We start from the raw sequence: 18,068 nt of genomic DNA, 5'->3' as shown, positions 1-18,068 counted from the left end.
CCCATTAGCACTTATATGGGAACCAAATACCTACATATCTAGTTGTGGTGGTATCAAATTTATATTTGTTTATTGCCGCGTCATCAACCAACTGGCATACACGCATCAATCTTACGGATGTGGTTCAACGGTTATCCTGTTACCAGGCATCGGGGCAACAGGAGCCGTAGCCACGCTTTGATGCAAATAGGTTAGATTTGGTTTAAATGGTTATAATCTTGACTAATGAGGAGAACGACTAAGGATGCACCGAGTAGATGTTACAAGGGATCAGCCTCGGCTAATCGTCTGCAGCCAACTCTTGGTCAGCGCGCCATTGGCGCTGCAATTCTAACATAATGTGAGTGACAGCCGTAGTTACTGCATTCAGCGTTCGGCATCCGCACACATTCTCTCTATTATATTGTCCCCTCCGCATGTAGCGAGCAGGTGATCTCTCACAACAATGAAACAGGGGTAATCTAACACGATATGCCCAGCTGTTTCCTCTACACCAGCAAAGTTGGAGCACGCAGGAGATTCTGAGTGCCCGAACCTATGCAGGTACTGTCTATAGCAACCATGTCCTGACAGAAACTGTGTCAGGTGGAAGTTCACTTCCCCATGGTTTCTTTCATAGCAATCTGACACATTTGGTATTATCTGATGAGTCCATCTACCCTTAGTGGAGTTATCCCATTCCTGCTGCCAACTTATGAGCGTTGCCTTTTTACACGTGTCGCGGACTCCTCTGGTACCTCTTTGGTTGAAGCATTGAAGATCTTCCTATGATGCACACGGCTTCTTTAGAAACCGTTCGGTAAGCGCTTGCTACTCTTAAGCACATGATCCTATACGTGCTTTATAACAGCTTTAGGTTTCTGCCCGTTCTAAGCGCTTTTGACCAGATTGGTCCTCCATACCTTAGTATGAATAGCGCCACGCTTGCCAGGAGCTTTCGATGCCATTTTACAGGCATATTCAACGTGGCTAGCGAAGCTGAGCCTGTCATCGATCATTACCCCAAGATTCCTAAGGGATCGCTTGGACTCTTTGTTGCAATACCTACCTATATGCTCAGACATGCGGTTGTTGACCACCACCACTCCAGTCTTGTGACGGGTCAGTCCTAGTTTCCTAGAATTCATCCATTTATCTACTTGCTTCATCGATTCACCATAGACCACTAGGGTGATATCGTCGGCGAAGCCAACAATCTTAACGCCCGTCGGAATGGATTGAACCTTGAGGTACTCCCGCGATAATTCGAATGCTTTTCTGCTCCTCCTCTGTGTCATATAGTAGAATCCTACCATCAAAATAGCTTTCTCATTTTCATTTATTTAGTTATCATCTAAACAGATAACACTGAATCAACAATCAAATCAAACGATCGCCAAATCAATGCGCACTAGGTCCGCCTAGCTCCACGCCTTCTTGTACCAACCGGATCCGAAGCAAACGCCATCTTTGCAGGGTTGCTGTCCGGCATTCTTGCAACATAACGTTTGTCAGCCGTCAGCAAGGATCCAAGGTAGACGAACTCGTCGACCACCTCGAACGTATCCTCGTCTATTGTAACACTGCTACCTAGGCGAGCCCTGTTGCGCTCGGCTCCACCAACTAAGGACAGTTCATTTTATAAAGTGGACACTTTGTGCATGCTGTATCTTTTTAATTTATCAATGAAATTTAGATCGTTTTTCAGTACATCGTTTGACTAGTATTGTACAATGTTGTGATAATAAAATATCTCCAAAATAATTAAATTTCACACGAATATGGAATAAGGATTAGAACGGTCGATTTTTGGAGGTTATCAAAATCAATGATTGTTAGAAATTGGCTGGAAAATTCGACAAATTATATTTTTTATTTTCAAAATAGGCTTGTTCTCCGAAAGCATCATCAATCAGAAGCCTGATGAAAAAAATCAAGTTATTTTTGAAGCAACAATTTTAGAGATATAATTAAATCATTTTCCCCCTATATTTTTTAGAGAAAAATATTTTAAATTTGAAAAGAACTGATATGAGCGCAAGTTTTTGTTTAAAGTACGTCCTGACGGAAGTGCTAATATAGTACTATTATGATAAATAACTTACGCCTTCATAGAGTTACTTATATAGTGCCCACGTCACATTTAAAGCACAATACAAAAACAATTGCTTTATTTTCAGAAGACCTTTCGAAGTACATTGACAATCATCAAAATTGGCAACACTGCTGTAATAAAATCGATTTTATTTTCCACATATTATTTCCACAATATGTTATTCTGATATTACCAATTGGAATATTCGGAGAAAACCGTTTACAATTTGCTGTAGATCGATAAATATGCGTACATGATTTTAAAAGTATGAGACTTTTCAGTAAAACTCTCATAAAGAGTAAAATTTACACTTAAAACTGTGGTTTAAACTCACGAATTAGCTATCGTTTATACAAATATAGTTTCTTTAGTAATCCAAACTAGTTTTGAACACGCGTTTTACTCTTCTCTTTTGCTGGGAGTGAAAGGATGGTGTATCAGCAAATTTGGCCATAAATGGGTAAATCACTAAAGTTACCTAATGTCAGAGAATGGTGGAATATAATTATTTTTTTTAAAGCTATACCTTTAGTAGAATAGCAAAGGATACAAACATACAATTTGTTCATAAAAATGAGGATTTTTGTTTTGAGAAAAATAATGTTAAAAATTGACGAACAGCTTTTCTTAGGAGTTTTTGGAAAAACTATGTAGCTCTTCAACCAAAAGCATTTTCAAAGATCTTATATTTTCATAGCATTGTAGAATAGTATTTGAACGATGCACAGAAAACCGATTATGATTTTATCAATAAATAAAAAAGACATAGCATAAACAAAGTGTTCACTTTATAAAATGAACAGTCCTTAGCATGTACTTTGTCTTGGCCGCATTCACCACCAATCCAACTTTTGCTACCTCGCGTTTCAGGCGAGTTACAGGTCTGCCATCTTTTCAAATGATCGGCTGACAATGTCCATATCATCCGCGAAGCAAACAAATTGACTGTAATTCGTAAAAATCGTACCCCGGCTCTCCTCATAACACCTTCTAGCGCAATATTGAACAACAGACACGAAAGTCCATCACCTTGTCGTAGTCCCCGATGGGATCGAAACGAACTGGAATGTTCGCCTGAAACCTTCACACAATTTTGCGCACCTTCCATCGTCGCTCTTATCAGTCTCGTGAGCTTCCCGGGAAAGCCCGGGAGTGGCCAATACAAATACCCTAGTACAAATTATCATACCCCCGTTATTTTTTTTAGGTATTAAGGATTTTCTATTTGTGATATTATGTGCTGAGACAATCATTTGAATATTTAAACAAATCTAGTGACTTTATTCTTCCGCAGTATCTTTAAATTCAAGCGAATAATTCACAAAACAATATCTAATAAGGGTAACACGAAAATATAATATTCAAAAGTCTGTGCTCATGTATGCTGGTGATTCAAAAGATAGCCAAATTGTTCAACTTTTTTCATCTAGAAAAATCGAGTGATTTTTTTTTTCTGTTTGTAGCTTTGAATCTGATTTTTTATATTAGATGAAATCATCAATGAAATTTTAATGCACATACAGGAAAGGGCAGTACACCCAATAAATTCAGGTTTAGGAATTGTCGAATAATTTCTCGAAATCTTCTTGTTTTGCCCTTTATCATTGCAATTCAAGAGTTCATAAATTTCAGTTTCCTCCATTTAAAAGGCGAGCTTATTGCAACTATACCACCATGGACGATTCGCACTTTACATATAGTATTTAAATTAGTTTTAACGAAATCAAATTTCCACCTTCCCTTATCTCGTTGGGAAGTTTCAATCGGAAATTTCCTGCAAGGCATTTGCTATCCTACCCTGATACTGCATCATGTCCGAATCGGAAAAGACGGTGCTCATTTGCTCGAACGTTTCCCGGAGGAAATCTTCCCGCTTTTGGCGTGTCCTCAGCATTCGATCGATCTCCCGTTTAATGCGCTGGCGAAGTCGATTCTTGACCTTTTCCATGGCCACTCGAATGTCCTCTTTGTTCATCCGTCTTCGTCGGTTGAGCTCGGCATTGCGTTGCCTTCGGATGGCTTTCTGTTCCGGGGTCTCATTTTGGCGTTTGAGCCGCTGCTGTAAAGTGTGTCTTGCCCTGCTCAGAGCTTTCGATGTTAGCTTCTTTTCCACATCATCTTGCTTGACGGAACGAGGAGCCGCCTTTGGACGGTCCGGTTTTTCTCGTTCGCGGTCTCTGCTATCTAGGCTTTGGTCATCAATAGTTCCGTCAACGGATGTTTCCTGCTTCGGAACTTTAGTGACCGTAACTGTGGCTTCTATCCCATTGAAACTGCTGGCGTTTGTTGGATTGTAGAGCGCTGGTTTGTCGTAATCGAAGTGCGACTGATAGTGATGGTGGTAGAAGTTGAATTCCTCGATACTGAACGGCGGCGGAACAAAGTCCAATGGAGTTGTGGGATGTTCCTGGAGGTTCATCTGATGCAGGTATGCGTAGGGTGATGAGTATCTGCTGCAGCCATCCATCGTTATTCCGAAATTGTGAGCCCAATGAATGGTCGGTCAGCTTGTGTTCCGCTCTACTAATTATCGTTTTATAGAAGCACTTTGTTGAAACATTTCTCTAATTTTTGATTGTTGAAAATAAAATCTTTTACAAAATTGGGTTGTATGAAAATCTAATGTTATGGAATATTTTCTTCGAATGTAAATAAAACTTGACAGCTGCTTTCGGTACACACTGTAAACTCGGCAGTACCCATTAATGTATAAAAAATGCCCACTTTTTCCTGATATATGGAGCTGTCAAAATAACGGGTAATTTTTAATTTCACATAAAGAGTATTTTTTGCCCATTTTCTTGTTCCAAAGATATACTCTTTAATGGGTGAAAATTGTCTTCAGCTCGTGCAGAGCAAATGTTTCTCAACATTAGAATTAAAAGTTTCATGTGTTTAAGTTTTTGTGAGGAATCTAGGACCAATTGGCCGAAAAATGCAAGGAAATGCAGGTAAATGAAGCGAAATATATTTTAAATAGCATGAATGGGTTCACAAAATAAAATATTTTGGTTTGAACGCAGGAAATACACCGGAAGACTTATCGGGACTTGCAATGCCAAACATCATCGGCTTGAGAAAATTAGCCATGTTGACTTCGAGACGTTCCGGCGCCACATAATATGAATCAAGGTCCAGGAAAAAGAATTCATTTCGCTTCCAAAGCTATGTATATGCTGATTGAAAGCGCATCAATTTGTATTCGATGTTTTTATAATAAATAAAGTTAGCTGGTGTTATTAAAGTTATTTTACATTTCTCAGCATCCTTCCTTCTCAATTAACCGATATCTCGCATTGGAAAATCTAATCAATAAAAAGGGGTAAAATTTACCCGTTATCCAAGTTAAATCAAATCCAAATAATGGGTAAAATTTACTCCTTAAACTGACGTACAAGCCGTTTACTCTTTAAAGAGTACAGGCCCTCTACTCTTTTTATGAGTTAAACTAGTTTCTTTCAAAGAGGGTACTTTTTTTAATTGAGAAGGAAGGATGCTGAGAAATGTAAAATAACTTTAGCTAACTTTATTTATTATAAAAACATCGAATACAAATTGATGCGCTTTCAATCAGCATATACATAGCTTTGGAAGCGAAATGAATTCTTTTTCCTGGACCTTGATTCATATTATGTGGCGCCGGAACGTCTCGAAGTCAACATGGCTAATTTTCTCAAGCCGATGATGTTTGGCATTGCAAGTCCCGATAAGTCTTCCGGTGTATTTCCTGCGTTCAAACCAAAATATTTTATTTTGTGAACCCATTCATGCTATTTAAAATATATTTCGCTTCATTTACCTGCATTTCCTTGCATTTTTCGGCCAATTGGTCCTAGATTCCTCACAAAAACTTAAACACATGAAACTTTTAATTCTAATGTTGAGAAACATTTGCTCTGCACGAGCTGAAGACAATTTTCACCCATTAAAGAGTATATCTTTGGAACAAGAAAATGGGCAAAAAATACTCTTTATGTGAAATTAAAAATTACCCGTTATTTTGACAGCTCCATATATCAGGAAAAAGTGGGCATTTTTTATACATTAATGGGTACTGCCGAGTTTACAGTGGTACAAAGCAAAAAGTGCGTTCAAATCATTACACTGAATCAAATCATCTCTGGTAATTTCGGAAAATAATTTCTCGCGTAACTTTTTAAAACATCTTCGACTATTTTTTTGGTTGGACCGTTGCGATCAGGCCCATGACAACCATATATTGATACACAGTGTTCTTCGTAGTCAGGTTGTCCCGGGCGATAAGGGTTTGTAATAGAGATAGAAAACTAGTTTCTTACCTCTATGGGGCTCTGCACTGTTTTGAATTTGTATGAGATTTTGACGTTTACTGGCCTTGTTGTTTACTATTTTCATGAAAGAGTAAAAGAGAGGGGCTGATTTTTGTGCAGAGCCCTATTGGGTTTGTTCACAAATTTCATAAAGCCAAAAATGAAATCGAGACAGGCCTTTAGGATCCTATTGTTTGCTACGGTTTGATCGTCAATTTTTGATATTGTTAAATCAGCTAATAATGTGCCAAAAAGTTGAAGCACGTTCAGCATTTCGATGGTTTTGGATTGAGAGAGACTCGCGAAGAGGAAAAATATCAACGTCATATGCAGCCCAGATTCCCCTCTCACGAAACGTCAAATGCAGCCCACCGTTTTTATGGCTGAAAAAGTGAAAAGTATTGTGTTCAAAGTAAACTGTTATTAAAAACCTCAGTCGGCGGAGCAGTTTTTTCCAAAGTTGCTGATAAATCTAATCAGAAGATTAATTATTTATAATGTGTGCTACGTTTGCTGGCATGAAATTTCACTCAAACGGCTATTTATGATTCGATGTGATGCAAACTCAATCATTTGTTGCTGAGAGGTTCATGTGAATTTGAACAGCATGCGCATAATTGGTATAAACACAAAGTGGAATAAGAAAAAAAACTCAGCAATCACAGAAAAAGAAGACCGTCTCCGCGAGTCTCGTCTCAGGTTATGGAAGGTTATGCGTGAGAAAAATAATGTACAACGCAATTTAACAGCAAAAATGAATATAAGGTACTTGTTTTTAATTATGAATCGTGGTTTACGGCTAACCAGCCGAGTGGAAGATTAACAACTACCGAAAAGCTAAACATTACATATACTTTGCAATTGGATTAGATGGACAAATTGATGTGAAGTTTTGCGAAAAAGTAATCTAAATGCAAAGTACAGCGGGGATTCGCTGGTTGGAACTAGAGATGGTCGGGTCTCGGGTTTTCAAACCCGAAACCCGACCCGAACCCGAACCCGACGGGTTCGGGTCGGGTTCGGGTTTGAAAATTTTATTTTTTTCGGGTTCGGGTTCGGGTCGGGTTTGACGGCTACAACATTATCGGGTACGGGTCGGGTTCGGGCTTGAAAAAAGTCGGGTTTAGTCGGGTTTGAGTCGGGTTTGGTGAGAATGGTGAAACGAGTAACAACCTAAAAGCTTCCCAATGCATCAGAAACGATGAATTTATAATCTTTTAAAACTCGGGTCCTATTCGGGTTTTTCTTAGAATTTTTTTCGGGTTTCGGGTCGGGTTCGGGTTTGAACAGCGGAAATTTTTCGGGTTCGGGTCGGGTCCGGGTTTGCTTTTCAATTACAGTCTCGGGTTCGGGTCGGGTCCGGGTTTTAAGAAATAAAATAAGTCGGGTACGGGTCGGGTTCGGGTTTGAAAAATGTGAAACCCGACCATCTCTAGTTGGAACACGACTGCCTTCCATCTAGCGAATCCGACCCGTTAGTTGGAATGACTGACAGCTGGTGAAAATGCTCCAGATTAACGTATCTGGAGAGCAAATCGTCACGAAACGCACATATACATATCCATTTGTTCTATATATGGAGACTTCAATGCGACAGTACTCAGACGTCAAAGTCAGTTTGACATCTTCTCTTGACATTCAAGTGCTTTTTAGTTGGATTTTTTTTCCAACTAGCGAACATCCAACCATCGAGTCATGCCATGTAGCGGACCCCCAACGAGCGAATCCCCACTGTATTGTACTGTAATTGTATTGTAATTTTACAATATTCTGTATTGTGTTTCCAATGTGTTGAATGCTGTTCAGCTTAAGAAAAGTACAAATTTCTGTGCAAGAACTGGTCAAGAAATTTTCTACAGTGAGCTTCATTTGAATTGACATTTCTTTTCAACTGCGTCCGGCGATCAAAGAAAAATGCTTTTCTTGAGAATTTCTTGCATACTTCCCATTAGAATCTAAAAATTCTTGCAAGAAATTTCTCACACATCAAGTTATGCGATAACTTCTCTTTTCAAGTGCTAAGTCCCCATAAAATAATTTGGATCAGTCTAAAGAATAAAACATTGAACTCACTCTTTTCTCTCGGGGGAAGCTGGCAGACTGACATTTCGCATTTATGTCAAATCAAAATTAAAGAAACTATACACTGTAAGACCAAAGTACCCTTTAAAGGGTAAAAAAGTACCCTCTTTGAGAGAAACTAGTTTAACTCATAAAAAGAGTAAAGGGCCTTTACTCATTAAAGAGTAAACGGCTTGTACGTCAGTTTAAGGAGTAAATTTTACCCACTATTCGGATTGGATTGATATGGATAATGGGTAAAATACACCCTTTAATTTGTTTTCAAAAATCATTTTATTGTTGGATTTTAAATCATGCACAGTTTAAGATGCTGAAACTAATCAATGACTTCAGTGATGAACTAATAAACTTTATTTAATCATTTTTTCATATGTTAGGTAATGCAGAATCGTGATAAGATGTTATCCAGCTCATGATGGATACGTCGCCCGGAACATCGTGATATTCATATGCCTAATATGTTCGACCCGCCGATGGAGAACATTGCAAGTTCCGATTTGATCTTGTGGTGTATATCCTGCATTTAAAACATAATGTATATTTTATTAGTCTATTTATAGGATAGTAAACACATTTTATTTTTCTTACCTACATTTTAAACTTCTTGTTCCATCTGTCTAAAAATTTTGCTCCAACTGTTGGTTGTATGTACCTACAAGTTGAAGTAAATTTTCACCCATTAAAGAGTAAACCCTCGGAACTATAAAATGGGCAAATAATACCCTTTATTCAAAATTGAAAATTACCCATCATTTTGACAGCTCCATATATCAGCAAAAAGTGGGCATTTTTTATACTTTAATGGGTACTGCCGAGTTTACAGTGTAAGCAAAGAAGCGAAATGTTCCAATTAGAATTCCAAGTTTACTGTCAATGTCATTCCAATCGAGCAGAAGACTTGTCAAACACTTTTTCACACAAGCTAAAAACGGCTCACACAAAAATGTTACCGTCCACGAAAATTTTGCTTCTTCTGAAGTAGCATATTTTCTGAATACATGAGTGTCGATTGCAATTTTCATGCTTTGCATAAAGAATGCTCTACTCATTACATTGGTTTTACACACATTCAGTCAATTTTTCATTCGTTACCCAAACCTGTGAAAATTCAACACATAAGACCTGTGACTCACTTTTAGCGTGGGATTTAACATTGACAGTGCTGCGTAATAGATTTGGCATAGTTGCTAGCTGATTTATTTTGAATATGATCAGATTTCGTCTCTTTATAATTTAGTCTCTTTAATCAAAATCATCAAAAGAGTGCATTGTTTGTTTATCAAAACTAGTTTCTGTATTATTTCTAATTTCTTTATTGTAACTATCCATATTGTTGAACATTATTCTGTGATTATTTGTGTTGAGTACATTTTGTGCCTAAACGATATGGATTATGTTGATATACAAGCTGTGGAATCGAAGCTCACCGACGTCACCGTAACACCAATTCCGATGGGGACCAAACTGTCCTCTGCTGGCCATGGAAATGTGAACAACTCGAACAACTATGCGAATCATCACCACCAGAATCAGAATCAGCAGCAGCAACAGTACCAGCTTCAGCCCCAGAATTTGACGACCACTTCAGTAGTAGCAGCAGCAGCCTCGCCAACGGCAACCCATTCTGCGTCCGCCCTCGTCACTCCGGTGACCAGCTTGAACCACTTCCCGAACAATTCCAACCTTTCCAAGTACGCGCAACTGCTGATGGTCATCGAGGAGATGGGGCGCGACATTCGTCCCACGTATTCCGGAAGCCGTAGCTCAGCGGAACGTCTGAAACGGGGCATTGTCCATGCTAGGATTCTGGTACGCGAATGTCTCCTAGAAACGGAACGGTCAGCTAGGCAGTAATCTTGTCATATTGGGTTTAAGGATTTAGTTAGTGATTAGCGTTAGTTGACCAATTTTGGGATCAGTTTTAGGACGGAACTATCTTTGTTGGCATAAATCATGGATAATCGTTTGGGATAAAGTACCTAACTCCTTTTTTCAGTTGTACAAATGTTGTTTTTGTTAATTCTCACTTATATAATTGTAATTCATTTAAATTTGTTTTAAAAATTTGTAAACAAAAGTTTTGAATGATATGACAATGAATGGTTATATTAAGTTACTTGCCCTAAATATTTTCTTAGTTATGCTTAATGATTATTGCAGGATTTCATGCCAAACTGATGTCCCTCTTATGAAACGTACGTAGTATTTGAACAGATGTGTTTAACATATTACTTTAGTACAAAACAGCTCAAACCCAAATAGTACAGCCTATATATTGGAATAAATCAATCAAAAGTACCTATAATACCACTAGCTAAGGGTAATTGCTCTTATCTGAAGGAAAGAATGTTTCCTGGATAGATGAGTTGTTCGATGCTTATTTATGTAGTAGTACAGAATAGGAAGTATACATTCGCCCAATGGGAATTTTGATACATTGTAATTGAAATACGATTGTATATACTTAGTAGAGAGAGAAGTGAACAGTTTCATGACAAAAAGACAGCAAATAAGTATAACGACTAGCATGTATGGTTTGAACTAATAACAGTAAGAACTGTGACAATAAACGTGTTGCAGATGAAAAAAAGTTGTTTCACTCTTCCCAGGTCTATCAATGTACCAAAGTTTTCATTGAGGGTGGCTGATCCAGTGGTAGTGCGGTTTCAAGCGTGTTATAGGCAATTTTCATTAACATTAACATGACCCTTTTTCAAATGATATGAGGTTGTATGAAAAATCTTAGATATTAGTAAGGAATTAGTAGAAAACAATTAAAAACCTTAACGTTTTTGCTCCTTTGCACTAGTAATAGTGGGGCATTCCTATAATAGTGAGTTTCAATGCGAAATCAATGTAAACTAATTATAGGAATAGAAGTTAGCAAATACTACTATTAATGGAACTGTTTTTTTTTTTAAATTATTCAATGTACTTATTGTTCTAAGATTATTTCATACGAGAATTAGGTTCTCGTTTAATTCTCAATTAAACTCTGGCTTTAAGCCTTCTGGATTTTCCCTTCATTTAGCGCGCGATTTGCTGGGAGTACGGTACGAAGGGCCAAGCGATCGAGTTCGCTTTCGAACGTCCGTTGTGATTTTGTATCATTCCAAACATTACATTCATTTCTTATATTTAGGTGTTCTGTGTTATTAGACAACACCTAGGGGATGCGAACTGAAAATCCACAAGCAGCCAGGCTGCTGTCAAGCAAAAATGTTCATGAGGAAAAACTTAGATCTAGGGTTTTTTGTGAACAGATTTTTCCCTTTACTGCTTGACTCCAGACACCGAAAAATTAAATTCCTATTATAAATAACATTGTTATTACGCAGCTGAAAGGTGATCCAAATCTCTGCAACTGTTATAATTAATCAATACTGAAACTGATAACATCGAATAAATAAAATGAATTGAATTGAAAAAAAAATCATGAAAATGATCCGAGTATGCCTAGGGATGATTGATCTTGATTTCGTCAAGCTAAAAACTGTTGTTCAATTTACTGCCGTGAATCGCAAGTCAGTCCCATCTGCATTTTCGTCAAAATTGAGTTGAGTCCAGTTTTCAACATATCTTCTAATTCTCTTTCAGCTACACTAATGAGATAATATGATTTGTTCGGATTTTTTTTTTTTTGAAAAAACAGCAAGTCAAATTGTCCCATAATGAAAAGTAATCGCATATCAGTCCCACCACAGATTTTCGCACCGTTTGACCCAAAAATGAACCGTCTTTTGATCATCTTTTCATTTTTATCGGAATAATATCGTAGTGATAAGCAAATTGTGAAAGTTTCATAGAGATTTGAACATGTTCCAATTTACTAAAAAATTTTGAATATTCGTATGGAAAACGAGTTCAGAAACTTCACAGTCCATTTTCTCAATGCCTACTTTTTACAGATGGGACTGACTTGCGATTCACGCAAGTTTATACAACACAAAGACTGCCAACTGCCAAAAAATATGTAATTGGTCTAAATTATGCAAAAATCTTTTACAACATTTTCCAAATATATTTTAAATTAACATACGGCCAGAAACTTTCTGATTCAGTCTTTTTATTGGATTTATCGCCTGCTTCGAAATTATTATGCTTTGTGTGAAGCATTTTAAGAGTGTATGGTTTCCTGTGAGACGAGCAAAAAATTAACGGTTAGCACTCGTGGAAAAGATTTTGTTCAATTTGAACGACCTAAACATTCGACTTCGCACCCCCCAGGACAACACTCGTGCCTATTCTGCGCGGCGTGTGAGGTGACACGAGTCGAATGAGGTGACAATTGTCGACTCGCTCCCATTTGATTAACATTAGTCGTCTCACGTCACTCGCGGTGAGAGCGAGTCGTCTCGACTCACACGCCGCGCAGAATAAGCACGACTATCATCCTAATTTGGTAAAACAAATTAAAGATTTTATTAACATTTTGTTAACAACATATAAAATTTCATTTGCCTAAGCAGTTCAGATTTTTTACAAATGAGTTGATTTCACCAAGAAAAAAAAAACACGTTTTCAATTTACTTGACCTCTTAACCTAAATAAATAGCGCATTAATCTTGGCAATAAAAGATTGTAACGATTTTTGCCTGAAATTATTAATTATTTTATTTGACATTTGTTCCAATGTTTCAACATTGGATATTCTATGTAACTCATTGGTACTATACCAGGGAGGAAGCCTCAGAATCATTGTTGTATTCTCTGAAGAGCTTTTTTTTTCTGGTACCGTGTACGCACCTAACTTTGCGCAGCTCCAAACTTTGCGCATTTTTAAGAAACATGAAAAAATGATAATGGATCATTGATTTTTTTAACAATTCAGTTTCAGCAGCATGTTCGTTTATGTGAAATAAGTATTTGACATACATTTGTTTACTAAAAAACCCTCGTTAATGTTAGTAAATAAACAAAAAACCTTATAAAACGTCAACTTTCACACCGTCTTAGCACAAGCGCTAAGGAGTGGCTCTGCCAAAAATGAACATTTTTCTGAACAAAACTGTGTTGTGAAAAGTATATTTGCGGTGTTTTTGCAAAAAAAAGGTAATATTCTAGTGATTCTATTAATTTTCCATATAATATGTCGAATTTTTATTTAAAAAAAGCGATGCGCAATGTTAGGACCCATTTTTTTTAAAAGGGTCTTAATTTGTGCGCACTTCTAGCAATTCGGAATGGCATGTAAATACATGTACGTCCTTGCAAATGACAAAAGCTGTCGATCTTATCAGGAATGGTCACTCAATCCATAAGGCAGTGGCTACATGTAATATTCCTGAAAGTACCTTTTGTATGAAGCTGAAGGCAAGGTGTGCATTGAAAAATCTCGGAAAACTCACTGTATTGACGCAGGAGGAGACTTTTACTGTAAACTTGGATAATTAATAGCGCCCAGTTGATGGACAATGATTCAAGCTCCAGTTGCCTAGCAAAAAGCGTTTAATTATGGAATATCCGTACTGGCGGCAATTCAAAAAAAATAAATAAACACCAGAGATCGATACATCTTCCGAATTTATCGATGCTTTCCATGGATTCAGTGGAAAGAAAGGGTCCGTCCATTAAGGGACAGCCCCTAAGCCACCTGCAAGCTTGAAATACTAATAGACAAACGAGAAAACTCTTGAGCGCAGCTCGCCTGAGCTTCAGTTGAGGCACATCACTGCTAAAGACTCGTCAAGTTCATCTGGAAATCCTCCACTTTCAGCTGAAGATATGTACAACAGAGAAGATTTTGTTTAAAATGCTTCTGAATTGTGCGAAATCGAATCGGTCATGGCCAGTCTTGGGAACTGTGACCACAATTCACCACAGTTCATCGATTCTGCCATTCAACCAAAACACAAAGCAGCAGCAGCATCAATAAGCCATTTTATGAGACGTTTCGAATCATATGGTTTCCGTTTGTTTACCAGCTTTGAAAGTTTCTGGCGGGCCGATTTATTTACGTTTCTTCTAGCGCCACATTTGGAAGGAGCATATTCAACAATGGCGCTGGTGGCAATGCAACAAAGTTTTTAATGTTCGCATGTAAAATTTAAATCAGTAGGCGGGGAAGATATTTTTCATCTACGTTACCTGTAATACATGTAAACCGGTTAGAAACATGCGCTGAAAGAGACGGGGAAGTCATCGGCAACCAAAATGTCTCCAGCGCCATTCAGATATCATGCTAGTTTTTTGAACAACAACAATGAGCGGCCCGCCAGAAAACGTCATTCGAACGTCTCGTAAAATGGCTTATACCATCAGGCGTTGCGCTGCCAACGGTTCACACACTGCTTGACTGTTTTTGTCTCTCCACTTTGACCGTTTTCGGGCAGCCATTCCAAGGTGAATGATTGAAAAAAGTGTTAAATCATTCAATCGCTAATATTTCGCTAGTATTTTCAACTAATTAAAATCTATTAGCTCTAACAGAAAGAGCACAATCATTCCGTTGCGATACATATAAACAAGTTCAATTTCATGCTACCTTTATCGAGCAAAAATGCAAAACCCCGAAAACCGCAAAAATCGTGTCACCACTGTGCTCGAGTCATTTCGCATTCGGGGTTGAAAAACGTTAGAAAGAAGAAGATTACAGTTTTGAAGAGCCGTAACATTTTTGGTTTTGAACGGTCATGGTTTGCTTTGGATTTTGATGGTCGGGTAGAAAGATGTAAATGTAGAGGCGGTAAATGTTTGCTCCAGTACTTTTCTCATCACTGGTCATGGCCATCAGCAGTGGATACGAGCATCAAATTTCGTAGTTATTCACTTATATAATATATAATATAATTTTATAGTTATTCAAAGCGATGGAACAAAATAAGAAAAAAAAACAAGAAAATAAAAAATAAGTTTAATAATTTAAAAAAAAACAAGAGAATAAATTATATAAAGCAACGTACGTAAACAAATAAGCATAAGCTGTAAACTATATTGCTCAGATTGTAATCTTGCGAGTATATAATAAAAAATAAGAACATAGTAACTCACTATTCACGGTCACTCTATGTTTGGGGTGGTTGTGTTGCGGTGTTTACTATAATGTCCCTCTTCAATGGACTGATGCACGTGTTCACTAATTTGACGTTTGAGCGGTGCCGAATTCACTGGTTTCCATGGTCACATAAATAACACGACACCGCTAAAACGTCAAATAGTGAACCCGTGCATAGGTCCATGGATCAATGCACGAGTTCACTAATTTGACGTTTGAGCGGTGCCGAATTCACTGGTTGCTATGGAAACATAAATAACACGGCATCGCTTAAATGTCAAATAGTAATAGTAGTACATTGATCCATATTCCAACTACACCTCTGTGCATTGTCAAAACGTCAAAAGACATCGTTGTAACATTCAGTTAATAAAGCTACCTTCTGAAATAAACACGTCTTTCAACATGGTGTCAGGTACGTGGAACTGTAAATCTCTCAACTTCATCGGGAGCACACGCATACTCGCCGACGTGCTGAAGGACCGTGGATTCGGCATCGTAGCGTTGCAGGAAGTGTGTTGAAAGGGATCAATGGTGCGAACGTTTAGAGGTAACCATACCATCTACCAGAGCTGCGGCAATACACATGAGCTGGGAACAGCTTTTATAGTGATGGGTGATATGCAGAGGCGCGTGATCGGGTGGTGGCCGATCAATGAGAGAATGTGCAAGTTGAGGATCAAAGGCCGGTTCTTCAACTTCAGCATAATAAACGTGCACAGCCCTCACTCCGGAAGCACTGATGATGATAAAGACGCTTTTTACGCGCAGCTTGAACGCGAGTACGACAGTTGCCCAAGCCACGACGTCAAAATCATCATAGGAGATCTAAACGCTCAGGTTGGCCAGGAGGAGGAATTCAGACCGACGATTGGAAAGTTCAGCGCCCACCGGCTGACGAACGAAAACGGCCTACGACTTATTGATTTTGCCGCCTCCAAGAATATGGCCATTCGTAGCACCTACTTCCAGCACAGCCTTCCGTACCGATACACCTGGAGATCACCACAGCAGACAGAATCGCAAATCGACCACGTTCTGATTGATGGTCGGCACTTCTCCGACATAATCGACGTCAGGACCTATCGTGGCGCTAACATCGACTCTGACCACTATCTGGTGATGGTCAAACTGCGCCCAATACTCTCCGTCGTTAACAACGTACGGTACCGACGGCCGCCCCGGTATGACCTAGAGCGGCTCAAGCAACCGGATGTCGCAGCGGCATACGCGCAGCAACTCGAGGCTGCATTACCGGATGAGGGTGAGCTGGACGAAGGCCCTCTTGAGGACTGCTGGAGAACAGTAAAAGCAGCCATCAACGATGCAGCTGAGAGCAACGTCGGGTACGTGGGACGGAGTCGACGGAACGATTGGTTCGACGAGGAGTGCCAGGAGGTTTTGAAGGAGAAGAATGCAGCGCGGGCGGTCATGCTGCAGCAAGGGACCCGGCAGAACGTGGAACGCTATAAACAGAAACGGCAGCAGCAGACCCGCCTCTTTCGGGAGAAAAAACGCCGCCTGGAGGAGACGGAGTGCGAGGAGATGGATCAGCTGTGCCGGTCTCAGGAAACGCGTAGGTTCTATCAGAAGCTCAACGCATCCCGCAACGGCTTCGTGCCGCGAGCCGAGATGTGCAGGGATAAGGATGGGAGCATTCTGACGGACGAGCGTGAGGTGATCGAAAGGTGGAAGCAGCACTTCGACGAGCACCTGAATGGTGCTGAGAGCACAGGCAATGAAGGACGGGACAACGGAGGAAATGCCTTCGTCAGTACTGTGGAAGATGGAAACCAACCAGCCCCCACTTTGAGGGAGGTTAAGGATGCCATTCACCAGCTCAAGAACAATAAAGCTGCTGGTAAGGATGGTATCGGAGCTGAACTCATAAAGATGGGTCCGGAAAGGCTGGCTATTTGTCTGCACCGGCTGATAGGCACAATCTGGGAAACAGAACAGCTACCGGAGGAGTGGAAGGAAGGGGTAATCTGCCCCATCTACAAGAAAGGCGACAAGTTAGACTGTGAGAACTTTCGAGCGATCACCATTCTAAATGCGGCCTACAAAGTATTATCCCAGATCATCTTCCGTCGTTTGTCACCCGTAGTAAACGAGTTCGTGGGAAGTTATCAAGCCGGCTTCGTTGACGGCCGATCGACAACGGACCAGATCTTTACTGTACGGCAAATCCTCCAAAAATGTCGTGAATACCAGGTCCCAACGCATCACCTTTTCATCGATTTCAAGGCGGCATACGACAGTATCGACCGCGTAGAGCTATGGAAAATCATGGACGAGAACAGCTTTCCCGGGAAGCTCACGAGACTGATAAGAGCGACGATGGAAGGTGTGCAAAATTGTGTGAAGGTTTCAGGCGAACACTCCAGTTCGTTTGGATCCCACCGGGGACTACGACAAGGTGATGGACTTTCGTGCCTGTTGTTCAATATTGCGCTAGAAGGTGTTATGCGGAGAGCCGGGCTTAACAGCCGGGGTACGATTTTTACGAGATCCAGTCAATTTGTTTGCTTCGCGGATGATATGGACATCGTCGGCCGAACATTTGAAAAAGGTGGCAGACCTGTACACCCGCCTGAAACGCGAGGCAGTAAAAGTTGGACTGGTGGTG

The 18,068-nt window shown here is 39.5% G+C and overlaps 1 protein-coding gene and 1 long non-coding RNA gene across 2 annotated transcripts; one reads left to right on the top strand and one right to left on the bottom strand.

Annotated features, from left to right (window-relative positions):
* Positions 1-8,773: 8,773 nt before the first annotated feature.
* LOC110679527 lies at positions 8,774-9,154 on the bottom strand. Its single transcript, XR_002502558.1, has 2 exons — positions 9,034-9,154; positions 8,774-8,962 (listed from the first exon to the last, which is right to left on the bottom strand). It is a non-coding gene; the product is annotated as an uncharacterized LOC110679527 (long non-coding RNA).
* A 512-nt stretch (positions 9,155-9,666) lies between these two features.
* On the top strand, positions 9,667-11,035 carry LOC5566952. Its single transcript, XM_001651316.2, has one exon. The coding sequence runs from the start codon at positions 9,832-9,834 to the stop codon at positions 10,297-10,299; it is 468 nt and encodes a 155-aa protein (XP_001651366.1). The 5' UTR covers positions 9,667-9,831; the 3' UTR covers positions 10,300-11,035.
* Positions 11,036-18,068: the final 7,033 nt, after the last annotated feature.

This window comes from Aedes aegypti, chromosome 3, assembly GCF_002204515.2.
Source record: "Aedes aegypti strain LVP_AGWG chromosome 3, AaegL5.0 Primary Assembly, whole genome shotgun sequence".
Taxonomy (NCBI): Eukaryota; Metazoa; Arthropoda; class Insecta; order Diptera; family Culicidae; genus Aedes; species Aedes aegypti.
This window is presented reverse-complemented; position numbering and strand designations above follow the sequence as displayed.

What these genes read in the sequence shown, in the direction of transcription:
- LOC5566952 (XM_001651316.2), top strand. Translation starts at nt 9,832, where the DNA reads ATGGATTATGTTGATATACAAGCTGTGGAATCGAAGCTCACCGACGTC.